General features: G+C 37.7%; 1 protein-coding gene across 1 annotated transcript in view; it reads left to right on the top strand.

The window, feature by feature from the left end:
• Positions 1-15,183, top strand: part of LOC134536629 (AP-2 complex subunit mu) — a 30,432-nt gene that overhangs the window by 820 nt on the left and 14,429 nt on the right. Inside the window, exons 2-6 of the mRNA XM_063376420.1 lie at positions 1,259-1,441; positions 3,352-3,514; positions 4,174-4,392; positions 10,502-10,772; positions 14,239-14,472. Of these exons, the coding sequence (XP_063232490.1) occupies positions 1,265-1,441; positions 3,352-3,514; positions 4,174-4,392; positions 10,502-10,772; positions 14,239-14,472 (1,064 nt within the window). The 5' untranslated portion in view covers positions 1,259-1,264. The remainder of the gene's footprint in view (positions 1-1,258; positions 1,442-3,351; positions 3,515-4,173; positions 4,393-10,501; positions 10,773-14,238; positions 14,473-15,183) is intronic.

Below are 15,183 nucleotides of genomic sequence, written 5' to 3'. Positions count from 1 at the left end.
TTTTATGTTAATTTCCACTCCCTCTACATATTCCACTCGTCTCTCTTCCCTCTGTACATAACCTCTTTTTATGTCCCTCTGGAGCTGTTTCAGCTCCACAGGTTGCTCTGCAGAATCGCTTACATTCCTCTTCTGCCTGTAACTCTTGCCCCTTTCAACAATAGACTTTTCACTACCTTCGGTCTTTTGATAAAAATGAAGATTAGAGACTTTTGCAAACGAGAAGAATAAAATATATATTTATATATATTACGTTTTTACATATTATCAATTTACTATCTAAGAGGGTTTTAAAATACTTTAAAAAGTTTATTAGTAGCGTACTTTTGTAGTAGTAAGGTTAAGCACACAAAAAATAGCATAACATTGTGAGAACTGTTTGCTAGGTTGTGTTGGCTATGAAAAATAGGTACTGTAAAATAGTGAAAATTGTTGTTTAGGTAAGTTTAGCCACATTATAAATACTACAAAAAAGTAAGGATGCTACGTAATTAGTAATAGTAAGTTAGCTACTTTAAATTGGTGATGGTAATAAACCATTCAAATGATTTTACAGTATCTTAATGTAGGTATCACAACTTAACCAACTGTCCATAATGTTTTTAAATATTTTAAATATAACTACCGGTAACATAAACCTACTGGTCATTGTCACAGTACAGTGGAGTCCTACTAATCGGAATCCCGCTATTCCAAAAAATCCAGTTTAACCAAACAAGTTTAGGATAAATATTTCAATTTTTTTTTATTAGAGAAATATTTTTGATGTCTTGACCTAATTATCAACATGTTTAATGATTTTGTGCTTGTAAAAATGTTATAAGCTGTGTTATGTGCTATCCAAACACATAGGTATAGAGTTTTATTTTACGTACTGCTGTTGCAGAACAGCAATTATTCTGCTAATCTGAAAAAATTTGGTAATTTGAACAGGCTCTGCTCCAATTAGTTCAGACTAGCAGGACTCTTCTGTTTTTGTAATGTAAACCTACCCAGTCATTAAAGATAAACTACTTGAATTACAATGCCCTCCTAGAAAATGACTAAAAACTTTCGAAGAGTGAAAAGGAAAGAATTTTAGAATTTTTTTCTCCTTCGCAAAAGCTTGGGATTGCATTTTTTCCTCAAAGTTTTTAGTGTGACTGTAATTCAAGAAAAACTAGATAAGGGGAGATTTCTTAGTGAAGTAGTTTCGTTAACCCAGTGATTGTTGCATGCACGGTGTGAAGTACAGGCGTCTTGATGGTGTGTCTCACAGGTCGACATGATTGGTGGTTTGTTCGTGTACAACCACAAAGGCGAGGTGCTGATATCCCGCATCTATCGCGATGACATAGGGAGGAACGCCGTGGACGCGTTCCGTGTGAACGTGATCCACGCCCGTCAGCAAGTGCGTTCCCCCGTCACCAACATCGCCAGGACGTCCTTCTTCCACATCAAGGTCCGTATCCAGAGGTGCCCCCCCCCCCCCCTCCCCGAAATTTTTTATGCAATTTTCTCAATGATTTACTCAATTAGTTTATAATATTATACTTTTTTAGTATTATATTTTATCACATTTTGCATTAATATAAACTGATTTTCTAATAATAATTTTGGTCATATCAGGTAATATTTCCATCCTGAACCAACAGATGCCAAACTGCTTTTGTTGAGGAAAGTGCGGGGTTGGCAATTTGATTTACAAGATCCCTTTCAATTATCAAAGCACCAGATACGTATTTTCACATTAGAAGCTATAATTATGTAAATAATATATACATTTTTCTCGTCTTTTAACAACCCCCCCCCCCCCCTGAAATTTTAATGACGCAGTCTGCGTCATTACCCCCCCTTGTGGGCACCCCTGCCGTATCTGCTGGAGTGTTGGCCGGCGTGAACTGGGTCCCCGCGCAGTTAGTTTTCCTTTTGAAGCCCTGTTTAACATGGTGTAGCGTTCTGACGATTTCAATATTATTAGTGTTGTTGGTAAATTCTTTTATTTTGTGAACACAAGAGATTTTAAGTCTGCTTCAACACTCTTAACTATGCTAATAAAAGAAAATATGGTTTCTATTTTTTTGGAAAATAAGAGCATTAGAGACAAAGTTTCTGTTTAAGGAGGCTTAGTCCTAGTCATCTAACAATTTCAACTATTTGGATACAGCTGCAATAAAGCTTCCCTGCTAAATTTTTTTGGTTTATCATGGCATTGCATAGGTCTTAGCTTTGACTGCTTGTTGAAGTCAACACATGTAAACGGGTGTGATTATCATGATAGTTGTAGTCACCCATGTGAAATAATAAGTTATTTCATATGGTGTTTACAGAGAGTGTGTTAGTAAATATGTGGATTCAACAAGGTATAGAAGGTCTGGAAGATATGATTTGGTAAATATGTAGTTGGGCGGTATTTGCGAATAAAAAAATGTAAAAAATTTGAAAATACATTTATTCTATGCTCTTTAACTTCCTCTTTTCATTAAACCCGGCGGAGATAAGAAATTTCAAATACTTTAGGAGATATCGCAGTTCTTGTTTTGCAATACAAGACCTGTGCAATCATTCGACTGTGACAATTTTTTTATTATGCCGTGTGTTCGTGAATGCCTAATTTATTAAAATGGTTGATTAGGTCAGGTCAGTTACATTATAAATACTTTCAAACTAAGCGGACATTAAAAATAATGTGAATTAATTTTAGTGGTTGTTTAGTTTTAAATTATTTATAATGTAACTGACCTGACCAAACAAACTGGGACAAAGGATGTACAGTAGGAACTCACGTAATATTTTTTTTTACTTTTAATTACTTGCGCAACAATATCCAAATAACAAATAAAACATTAAAATTTTAAACGTTAAAAACTCGCCTAAGTTAGAGGCGGGTACAATTGCTTTGCCATTACTAGAAAATGATGTAGTCGTTCACCTACGTCGCGAAAAGAAAAAAATTCATACTCGTAAGCAATAAACAATGCCGCATGAATGCACAGGTATTGTGATGAAAATTAAAAAATTTGATATCTCCTAAAGTATTTGGAATTTCTTATCTCCGCCAGGTTTAATGAAAAGAGGAAGTTAAAGAGCATATAATAAAAGTATTTTTGAATTTTTAACATTTTTTTTCGCAAATACCGCCCAACTACATATTTACCTATGATTTATGCCTTGACATGCTAAAAGTTGGGATGGATAGCGAAAAAATGGAAAAATCCAAATAGCGGGGTCTAATACCCCTTAAAGTTAATTCTTTATGTAGATTTTCATATCTGGTTAATGTTGCACTACAATAAACCTGAAGCAGCACAGTGCCCCCTTATCAGCCCAGAGTCAGCGAGAATAATTCCACTGGACGCTGTGGTGTTCCAGAGAGCCAACATCTGGCTGGCGGCAGTCACCAAGCAGAACGTCAACGCTGCCATGGTTTTCGAGTTCCTGCTGAAGATCATCGACGTCATGCAGTCGTACTTCGGCAAGATATCGGAGGAGAGCATCAAGAACAACTTTGTCCTCATCTACGAACTCCTGGATGGTACCTCAACTCATGTTTACTGCATGTTTGGTTACTTCTTGTTTGGCTCTGCAATGTTCCCTGAATACCCCGCCATTCTTTAACACCATGTTTCTTTCTGCTTCTTTAGTCTTTGTCCTTCAACTTGTGTCCTGTGGCTCTGCTTACCGTGTTTTATCGCATAGTCGTTACACTTGCATAATTGTAGCTCTGTTATTTTAAGGGTGTCAATATTTGGAGGAAAAAAAAATCTTGCATAAAAATCTCATAATGTTGTTGCTTAGGTACGGCAGGAATAAAATGAATGTGGGGAAATGATTGTCCCATAAAGACCCTCCAACTAAATATTCGGATGTGACCCAGTTGGGAATCAGACCTGTGTAAGTGAGTGATGTGACCATTTGTTTATAATATGTACTTGATTGATGGTTATTACAATTAAGCCGATGCATTCGAGATGGCGGCCGTGGTCAGATTAGCAATTTTTTACGTTGTCTATATAGTTTAATGGAATACCAAATGTGAAACTGTGAAATGTAAACTGCTGGAAAACTGAACTGAAACCTGATAAAAAGAACCTGAACCTAACAGCTCTGTTGCTGCACGATTATAAAATTTGTTGTAATTTGCCATAACGATAGTTTCATTGCTACAGCATAGTTTTATTTATTTATTTGCAGAAATCCTGGACTTTGGATACCCCCAGAACTCGGACACGGGCGTGCTGAAGACCTTCATCACGCAGCAGGGCATCAAGTCTCAGACCAAGGAGGAGCAGGCCCAGATAACGTCGCAGGTCACCGGGCAGATCGGCTGGCGGCGCGAGGGCATCAAGTACCGTCGCAACGAGCTCTTCCTCGACGTGCTGGAGTACGTCAACCTGCTCATGTCTCCCCAGGGTGAGTGCTGCTGTTGGGGTCGCGGTCGTCACTCGTCAGGACTGCATCCGTATCTCTCAACTGTGAAGCTTTATTCAAACTAGATTACTGAAGTGTTTCATTTTTAGATTCTCATTTCTGTTGCCTTGTTAGAGATTGAAATCTGAGTGACTGAAATGTTTTAAAAATTTTGTGATAGGAAATGTAAAATTACAAAAATTTTGAATAATGTTTGGATTTTTTTTAAGGCTTACGTTTAAAATCAAATTTGCTGGAAATGAAGCTCATCAGATGTAACAGTTGGTTTGTCCCAAAATATATTTAACAATTTTAACTCTGCAATTTATTAATTTTTTAAAAAAAGGAAATTAAACTGCTTGGTTTACTCCTAATGTCTTCTTGGAATATCTTATACGAATATGTATAGTGACAAGAATATTAATATATTGATACTGGCGTGTTAAATTTATTAAATTGCCCAACTTTTTTTTTTTTCCCTGGGGCTAGTTTTTAAATAATGGAAGGCAAAACCTGGAATTTTTTAATTCAGAGCCTTTTAAATCTATAAATAACCAGGAATTAAGAATTCCATGTAGAGTGACGACTCATATTTAATTCATTATCTTTTTTTCATATTAGTTCCCAAACATTTATATCTTAATTTTTCTTTAAAAATTTACAGGAAAGTTAATTGAAATTGAGTGAATATACAGGTTCTTGAGCTTTATAAATTCTTTACCAGCAAGAAGTTTCCCAAACCTTAGATTGTAAAAAGCAGTTTTCACAAAATTTAATGACTCACTTCAAGATCAAACGTGAAATTTCCTTAGCAGGTTTTTCTATTTGAATAATTTTTTATTAAGATAAACAGGCAGTGAATTGTTTCACTCTTCTTGAACACACACTAGTGGAATTAGATATCAGAGTGACGTTACAAACTGTCCGAATATTTCCGCTACCTCCTTCGCTGGCGGTATCTCAATTCCTCTGGAGAGTTCGGAGCTTATTGATCTTCGGAAATTTGATCTGTGCTCCTTTTGGTTCTGAAATACTTTAAAATCGTTTGAACAGCTTGTTGCACTCCAGACCTCCCAGGCTAGCTTACAATTCTGTGTCAAGTGGACATTCATAAACACTTGAATTTATAAGTTAGGCACTGAAAAATCATGTTAGTTCCATATGAATGTTACTCTCGTCGATTCATTTACTGAAGTGTCTCTCGGAAACATACTGATATTAATTCTTTTTATTATCATTTTACGAATATTCACCTTTCGACCACAAGAACAAGTACATGTATAATTAACAAACACATAACCTCTTCACTGATTTCTGAACCAACAAGTTTACTGTTCGCAGGTACCAAAGGATGAATATTTTAGTTCATAGTTAAGTGCCGTGGGTACATACTAACTTTGGGTGCGAATCCCAAAGACTACGTCCTCAGAACAATGGCGCGATCACTCAAACATTGCTGTGAACTAACACTTGCAAACTGTGGTCGAAATTTCTTGTTAAAAGTTCCGAAAGATTAAAACAGGTTTATAATGAAAGGTAGGTAGCTCCCAAACCACAGCTGCTAAATTCTCTCTTCGACCACATGTGAGTCCTTGCTGACCACAAACCTCTCGATGCCTCGACCAGACACAGACTGCCTGAGGCTGTGTGCATCTGCGTACCGTAGGTGCCCTGCCTCTCAGCCAATCACAGTACATCCCCACAAAACCATAGCAGCATACTATTTCTGACCCCTCGAAGAGAGAAAAAAATCATGTGGTCTGGTGACCTCACTTCTAACCAATCCCAAACCAATCCCAAATATACCTTACTAAATTACAAGTCAATAGGGTGCATAGCAACAGTTGCCCTACACAAACTAACATTCTTTCTCACTGCAACAAGCTCTTTGTCTCTCTCTCTAATTATGTGTTAACAATGTGTTGTTTTGCTCTTATTTCTCATTAGTTAAGTTTTTAAGTATGTCTCTTAATATACTTTATTTAAAGTTTAAAAGCTGCTAAAATGTGTTATTCTTATTACCTATTTGGTTTGTTTAAGTTTGCAACAGTAGTCATACATTTTTCTTTACTTAGTTTATTATTATCCATTGTATGAAAGTATTATTATGGAATGTGATGGTAAAATTATATAGTGTTAGAGAGATAGAGAGAGAGTGTGTGCCCTGAAGTGTGAGAGAGAGACAGAAACGGTAGTTCCCTGCCGAGGATGGCATCTCAAGGACAAATGTATCAACAAAATAGGAAAGAGACATGTATGTAATATGTATGCAGAGATTTTTCAATTCTTGTAACTTGTGATTTGATTGGCTGATTTTTAAAAGTGTCTTTAGCTGTTGTATGATTGGGTTGGGGACATGTGACCATCTCCCTCCCTCGTGGATAGAGGTAGTCAAGTTAGTCGTTAGTTATTTTGTCACTGTGGTACAGAATGGTCGCGGTCAGGTGATGACTCAAAAATAGATGATTATGTGGTTAAAAAGTAGATTTTGCGGCTGCTGTCCGGGTGACTCCAATTTTTTAAATTTTTGTATTTTTATCTAGAACTCTGTGTTAAGCCCCTAACGAGGCAAACGTGAGTCATTTCGTCGTCGTCAAAGTATGGAAGTACAGTAAACTCTCGATTATCCGGGCCTGGATTATCCGGTTTTCGGGTTATCCGTGCTTGATTTTTTTATGAAGTTGTAAAAAAAATGACAGGGTGTAGCTATGCCCTCGTTCCACCGCCACCTTCACCCGTCAATTTGTCACACTTTAAACCAAAAAGGAATGCCTTGACTGCTGCTTCTGGCTCAACTCCCTCCCCCCCCTTTTTTTTTTATTTTCTTTTCAAGCGTTATTTTCACAGCGCCCCACCACAATTAAAAAAAAGGTCCCTCTACCTCTTTACCTTCCCACACTCCTGACGGCTGGAAGAGGCATTTTTCACGCAGTTATTTACATCAGTTCTCCCAGGCACATTTGTTTTTGTAATGATGTCTGGTAAAAGAAAATGTAAAGTGCTGACAATAGCAGAGAAGTTAGAAGTTGTGGACAGGTTAAAAAAAGGAGAAACTGCCGCGAAATTAGCACAGGAATATGAAATTGGAATCCAAACCGTGCGAGACATTAATAAAAGTGAAGAAAAACTTTTGCAGTTTGCAAGTAGATCAGACAGTGTGGCAGGGCCTTCTAAACGTAAAAGCAAGTGAGGGATTTTTATTTATCTTCAAACCAAACGCATACGTAAATTTGACACACTAATGTGTTTTACATTATCACAGTAATGTACACAACTTTAATGATATTATATTATATTAATAAAAGTGAATTCTTTGTGTGGCGCATCTCAACATAGCGGCGGTATCCCTGGTTCCTCCACACAACTAGACAAAGGAAATTTTGTGAGAAAGCTCAGACGCTATTGGAATATTGCATCATTAAAACCTGTAAAGCTACACAAAAAGAGTGCTTGTGTGTGTGTTTTTTTTTTTTTTTTTGCCGCGCACACGCACGCAACGAGGTCTCACACGCACAAAAGGAACAGGGCTCTCGTACACACGTACACACATGGGGGGGGAGGGTTTGAGAAGGGGGTGGTTTAGGAATTTCCCCTCTACCGGCCGAAGCAGCCAGTAACACAATGGGAGGGGGAGGGCTTCTGAAACCGCTGAGCGAGAGAGAGAGAGAGTGAGAAAGGGAGCATGTTGTTCGCCACCAGACACCCTTTCCTCCCCCCACACCCCCACCCAACAACAGCCTTCAGTCTCAGCCTCGGCGCCAGCATAGCCACGGCCCTCTCTCGCTTTGCTTCAGGAGAAGGATGGCGGCAACACAGTGCCAGTATTGTTTACGATCCAATAAGCTGGGACACGGTATACGAAGCCTTTGCTTGTACTCGTGGAATTCTACTGAAGAGACACTCTTTTGCCAGTAAATACACCATTTTTAAGTGGTGAAACAGATTATCCGGGTTTTTTTATGGGCATTCAATTATCCGGGCATCGGAAGGTCCCAATGAACACGGATAATCGAGAGTTTACTGTACTTGGCTTGTACCATGAGTTTGAGTGAAATCATGGGATTTAATAGCAGTAATAAGTAAATTTTTCATCAGACATTTCAGTACCATTTTAAAGTAAATTGTTTTTCTTGAATCAAAGAATTTTTTTTTGTACAATCTGGAACAGATTTATGGTCAGAAGATGATGATGGCCTTTGTGCAAATGTGAGTTTTAGGTGAAGGATAATTTAAAGTAGTAAAATCATTAATACTTCACTAGAGACTTTATTTTCATCATGAATGTTTTAGAGCAACTTTTTACGAAATTTGTATAGTATTTTGGAATGCAACAAATTCAAGAGTTTTTAAGTATGTGCGATTCAGGTCAATTTTGAGCTAGCCAGGGAGGTCTGGGTTGTAACAAGCTGGCTAGGTTAGCTACATTTAAAAACTATAAAATATTGTTAATGGTTAAGTTGGGTTAGGTTTAGTACATCAAAAATACTAGTGACATTAAATGCCATTTTGCATGACAGTCAACAAGCATCAACTCAATTTTTTTTTTAAATTTATTTATTTGTTAGATTATCTGCACATTTAAAAATAAATCCAGAAGAAAACTTTTCCCAACCCAAAAAAAAAAAAATTTTTTTTAAATAAATGATACTAGAATTTTCTGATGGTCAGGTGTAACTTTACAACTCCTTTTTAAATTTTGCTTATACAACTAATTACACACAACTACCACATCCACCAACAAAATAATAGAGATTAAGAGAATGACAAAAAATTAATATACTTCTGTGGGAAATGCTCCTTTTATTTGTAATTGGCTTTCTGCCAGTGACGTTAACACTAAAAGTCATGATGCCACATTTTAAAAGAGATGTTTTGTTAACCAGACACTGTTAACTCAGATACTCCCTAGAGCAGTTTCAAGAATAGGCATTTGAAACCTCTAGTGGAATGAAACTATTGGATAATTTCTTCGAATGAATTGCCTGTAAAGAAGAACTACTAACCCACTTTCAAACTAAGCATAAAGTTTTTATCCTTGGACATTTTATGTGAATGGTCACTCCTGCTCAGTGTGATATCTGTGGAATCCTACAATCTGTTGGAGTTTCAAATTTATTATTATACTCAATGCTGTTTTTAAACTCTCTACCAAGCTTCAGAAAGTTCATGATGGGGAAGCATCTGTGAGCAATGAACTTACTTTTTTTGAAGTTGTACTTCTTTAGGCGCCTCATGAAAAAATTATGAAAGTGAATTTTTACATTGCGCGCTTACCATGAATTGAAATTTACACAGGATGAAAAAAAAAGACTACATACAAATTAAATTTATCTGTGTTCTTTCAATTATATACTTTAATGATTGATATTGCATACTGGTCCATATAATTAAAAACATTTATATATTGTGAATATTAGTGAAATGTAGAAACTGTTTATAAACATTTTCAAGTGTGTTTTTTTAAGTGAGGTTATTTTTCTGTTTGTATAATTCATATGCATTAAAGATCATAAATTATTACATTATTATTTAATAATTATAATTAAAAAATTAGAATAAAAATTCAGCATACTGGGTGCGTTCCATAAGTAATGTGTCAAATTTTTTCCTGATGTGACGATGCATATGTATACATGCAGTAAATGATTTCTTATGAATTTGGTCGCACTACTAATGGAACAAACCCCGTATTTATTAATTTTCATTACTTAATTTTTATTTTTATGGTTTATCTCGATTATTTTACTACATTTAATTAATTTTTTACACATGTTTATGTTAATATTGAATACTGAGTATTTATTAACTATTTGTATGCAAAATTAAAGTGATTTTTTTTTTTATTACTCCAGAGTACGTATAACTTCCGAGGCACGTACGCAAGTACACACACCCTTTATTTTATGAAAGCTTGTATTTAAAAATAAAGTAATAATGATTTTTTTTTTATTTGGATGGTTTTGTTTGGACAGACTTGATATGATTTAATTTTAAACCGGAAGTAAACTTTTTAAATTTATTTTTTGCAGGTATTGTTTTTGTTGTATCGTTTTAACAATGTTTGCTCATCGCGAGAGGGGGAGGGGGCTGAGGCACGAGCGCGTGGTTGCAGGCCAGGTGCTGTCGGCCCACGTGGCGGGCAAGGTGGTGATGAAGTCCTACCTGTCAGGGATGCCAGAGTGCAAGTTCGGCATCAACGACAAGATCGTGATGGACGCCAAGGGCAAGGCGCCGGCCGCCGGGCCGGAGGACCCCGCCCGCTCGGGCAAGCCCGTGGTCGTCATCGACGACTGCCAGTTCCACCAGTGCGTCAAGCTCAGCAAGTTCGAGACAGAGCACTCCATCAGCTTCATTCCCCCGGACGGGGAGTTCGAGCTCATGCGGTGAGACACGCTGACATTTCATGCCACAGATTAGCTGCACATTTTTTGAAAATAAATTCAGAAGAAAACTTTTCCCCGCACAAAGAAACTTTTTTTTCTGTTTGCAGGAGTGCCAATATCAAAATATATAATATATCATAGAACAGTAAAGCAGTCCAAAAGCCCAATCATTCACACAATTATAATTTCACTTTTACTTTCAATTATAAAAACTAAATAAAAGCATGTCAACAAACATAAACTTTCATATAAATAACAATCGTGCACTTTTAAATATGTGGTTATGTCTTGATCATAATGCTTAGGACTACTAGTTTACTAGATCTAGTAGGCCAGTTTTGAGAATAAGGTGTGCTTTGTTATTGACTGAAACATTAATAATTGATGTTTCATCCAATTCAAGGTAGCTTGGAAAGCAGAAGTAAACTACAGACTCTTTGCTTTGGCTCAGGTCAGTAAGTGACTGCAGTAAACAGATAGTTCTAAAAATAATGTCTTTTTGTTTTGACAAATTTGTAAATTATTATGTTATTACACTAGAGACCCGTTATAGCGAGGTGTCACGGTTCCGGGTTTGATCCTCGCTATAACCGTGTCCTCGCTATAAACGAATTGGACAGATTTTGGCCCCCAAAAAATAAAAATTTGCCGAAAATAGCATAAAAATTGTGTTTAAACCTGTATAATTGGAAAATAACAGGTTATATTAACAAAATCTTAATTTCTGTGAGCAGATGTGTGAATTCTCTTTAAAATGATACCCCACAAGTACGGATGCGATCACCGATTGCGTCAAAATAACCAGAATACCCTACCACGCCACGTAAGTATAGCATCTCAGCCTGCGGCCGACGCAGCATTGCCCTGCTATCTATTGTCGACGCGGGCTGTCTGCTGGCGGCCATGTTGGTTCGGGATGTTGCTAACAGGCGGCGTTAGTGTAGCACGACAATTTAATTCCTTACAAAAAAGCAGGAGTGTGGCAACGCACGTACGCCTCAAACGAAATAGTCGCTGGAAAACTATACTTTTTTCATTTAAAGAAACCTGTAAACTTTTTTTGAAAATAAATTTGGGATTAAACTCAAAACCATCACCACCCCCTTCCCGAACAGATACCCCAACAACTGACCGAAACAAAAGTTACAAGAAAACTGTCCTAGCGATTCGGAAATAAATATGGTAGTGCCTACTATTAGTCAGATAGTAAAATAAATAACGTGACGTGTTTGTAAACGTGTCACGACTTAAATAATTCCAAACAAGTTTATAAATATTTGTGTATTATTAATGCGATCAATTAGCAACAAGTATAAAGGCGACTGACTTTTTTGGCCTAACATAGTTATAAACAATGTTATTATTTGTTAATGAAAATGTCCCAACAAATTAATTAAGAGCATTTATATTAAAAAAAATGCACATTGTTATGTTTAATGGCGGGAAAAAATAGATTTTGTGTATTTTCTAAATAATAAGAAATGCGTACAAGTATATGTATATTCAAAGGCTTGGTTTATTCGAGTCGAGCATACCTTGGCCTTGAAGCCAAGCGGAAGTTCGATAAAAGAAAGAAACGACGGGATTCTATTTTTAAAGCCACGCACTTAGGTGGCGACTGCAAGGCTGAATAATGTGACAGGTGTCATCGGCAAGATGTCGAGTGGCAAGCGAGAGGGGTGGAGATAAAGCAGACAAATAACCAAAGCGCGCTTCACGCGATCACGCCGTAAATTCCTCAAAAAGACCTCGTTATAGCCGTGTTCTCGCTATTACCGTGTTCGCTATAACGGGATTCTTCTGTACGTGATTTTTAATTTTATTTTGGGGCCTTAAATTATTTCATACACAGGTTTTTGGTTGTGTGAGTCAGAAGTAATAGTAACATACGTTATTTTGCCAAGGCTGCAGGGTGTATTAAAAAAAGAAACTTTTACTTTTAATGAGTATGTATGGTTTATTCCAGAAGAATAAAAGAATGAATCTAATTTATTTGATATGTGTCGGTGGTTGGTATGAGGCCACTTTTATTGAAGAAAATTGTAGTTAATTAACTTAGTCCTCTATTATTGGACACTTGTTTAATGGACATTTGTTATAATGGCCAAAAATATTTTTTGCCTCTAATTTGGTTAATGGATGCATAACTCGTTGCTACAAACATTTCTGCATCGTAACTTAACAATCTTGGGGGGGGGGGGGGGGGGGGGGGGGGGGGGTTTTGTTGGTACTACTTGAATAACCTATACTTACACTCATATTCAAACGCTGCACTGCTTTCAGACTTAAATAATTCTTGTATGCATGCATAATGGATATCAAAGGATGACACAACTGTTTTAAAAGAGTGCCTGTGTTTTTCTACTGCACCTATCGAAAAGGAGTACAAGATGTGGTGCATGTTAATATTGACAATGCATAAAGAAAACCACAGCCAACTCAACCTTTCCACCAGCCCGTGCGTCTGTTATGATTAGGGAATCGGTGCCAGTCGTTCAGACTTGCCGGACGTTTACGTATACAAGCCATTCTATTCTAAACAGGTTTGTAGCCAGTCATTAGTCCTTCGTTCTGCAGATACTGTTTGTTCGCAGTGTGTTTACCTGAAATAAACACAGATTATGTTTTTAATTTTTTTTGCATTCAGTGAATTCTTATTCTGTAAGGTGTTTCATTCTATCTAGTCATATGGATGAAAAACGAACACAATTAATCGGTTTCTAGTTTTGAACTTCCCTCCATCAAAGGTATAAGAGGGGAAACAGCCACTCAACACATTCTGTCACTTCAGGCTGACTTACACGCTCCAGTATCATGACAGCACCTTGGCTGGCCCATGAATCCACCAACGAGGCTGAAAATATTCTTATAGGAATTTGATGGGTTTTGCATGTCCGTGCCGCTGCAAGCAGTGCCGTAACCGTCACCGTAACATGACTGCTGGATAACTGCGGATGATATTTTCTCGTTTCACAGCTGTTACATTGGTGGATATTTAAGAGTTTAGTTGCCAGACAATGGCTGAAATACTGTGCATTGTGAATAGAAATCTATATAGATCTGGATCCGTGAAGTTACGGACCAGCCACTCACTCTTGACAAGATCACCAGACCTACTGTTTACAGCCTTCACACTTTCTTTGTCCTAGCTCTTAAGTTTTGGATTTTTTGACCGTGCTGCAACTCATCCTGCCGCCCCCCTGCATTACATGAGTTTGTACATTGCATGTTAGGCATTTTTGGTAGATCTTGGAACGTAACCCCGGGACATTACCATTGTTTGTCATGGGTAAACATGATTTAATTAACGGATGTTTTGCTTAACGGACAGTTTCCGGGAATGTAGCATATCTGTTAATCGAGGACGTGCTGCAACCAGAATGTAGGATCAGAGGGCACTGGAAGAGGCCTGGGGTCGTATAGTTGCTGCCGAGGCACGGAAGTACCGGTGTCTGTGCACCCGCAGGTACCGCACGACCAAGGACATCTCGCTGCCGTTCCGAGTGATCCCGCTGGTGCGGGAGGTGGGCCGCACCAAGATGGAGGTGAAGGTGGTGCTGAAGAGCAACTTCAAGCCCTCGCTGCTGGGCCAGAAGATAGAGGTGAAGATCCCGACGCCACTCAACACCTCGGGTGTGCAGCTCATCTGCCTCAAGGGCAAGGCCAAGTACAAGGCCTCGGAGAACGCCATCGTCTGGAAGTGAGTCCCTCTTAGAGTGTGCCTCACTCCAATCAGTACTTTTTGAAAGGGCGTATCGATAGTGGAAACTGGCTTTTTATCATGGAAACATTTCTTTGTTGATAGTTGACGATACATCTAAGTAAACCAAGGGAAAACCTTTTTAGATTCTCAGATGTTCCAGGAAAATTGCTATTTGTTTCATTCAAAGCTTTGAAAGGGATGGGAAGCTTTGCACAAGTTGCAAAGCTTGAAACAGAAAAAGTGTTAGTTTTATGTGTCCTCTGTTACCTTGACACTTTAGGTAATGCAGAAATACCATGTTTTATCGCATAATTGTTGCACCGTTATTTTAGGGTGAGGCCACTTGTGGCGGCCTTAGTCGTCTTGGATATTATTATTATTTTTATTTTGCGTAAAGTTTATTCTAAGATGATTTAATTTTTTATAACTCTATTTATGTCCTTGTATTATTTAATGGTGTATTTTAATATTTATTTATTGTAACTTTTTAATAGTATATGTAGTTGGTTTATTTTACGTTAAGTACTCTTACTCTGTAGTGGGACGTACGAGAAGTAACGTGAACGATCTAGCGGAGTGAGGGGTGGTAGGAGAGGAGGGGGGTGACGTCAGCTGATGTGACGAGTGGGAGGCGGCTGCCAGCTGTTTGCGAAGGGAGTGTTTTTTTGACCGCCGGCTGCGGAACTGCTCGTGAATGTAGGAATCACA

Source organism: Bacillus rossius, chromosome 11 (genome assembly GCF_032445375.1).
Source record: "Bacillus rossius redtenbacheri isolate Brsri chromosome 11, Brsri_v3, whole genome shotgun sequence".
Taxonomy (NCBI): domain Eukaryota; kingdom Metazoa; phylum Arthropoda; class Insecta; order Phasmatodea; family Bacillidae; genus Bacillus; species Bacillus rossius.
This window is presented reverse-complemented; position numbering and strand designations above follow the sequence as displayed.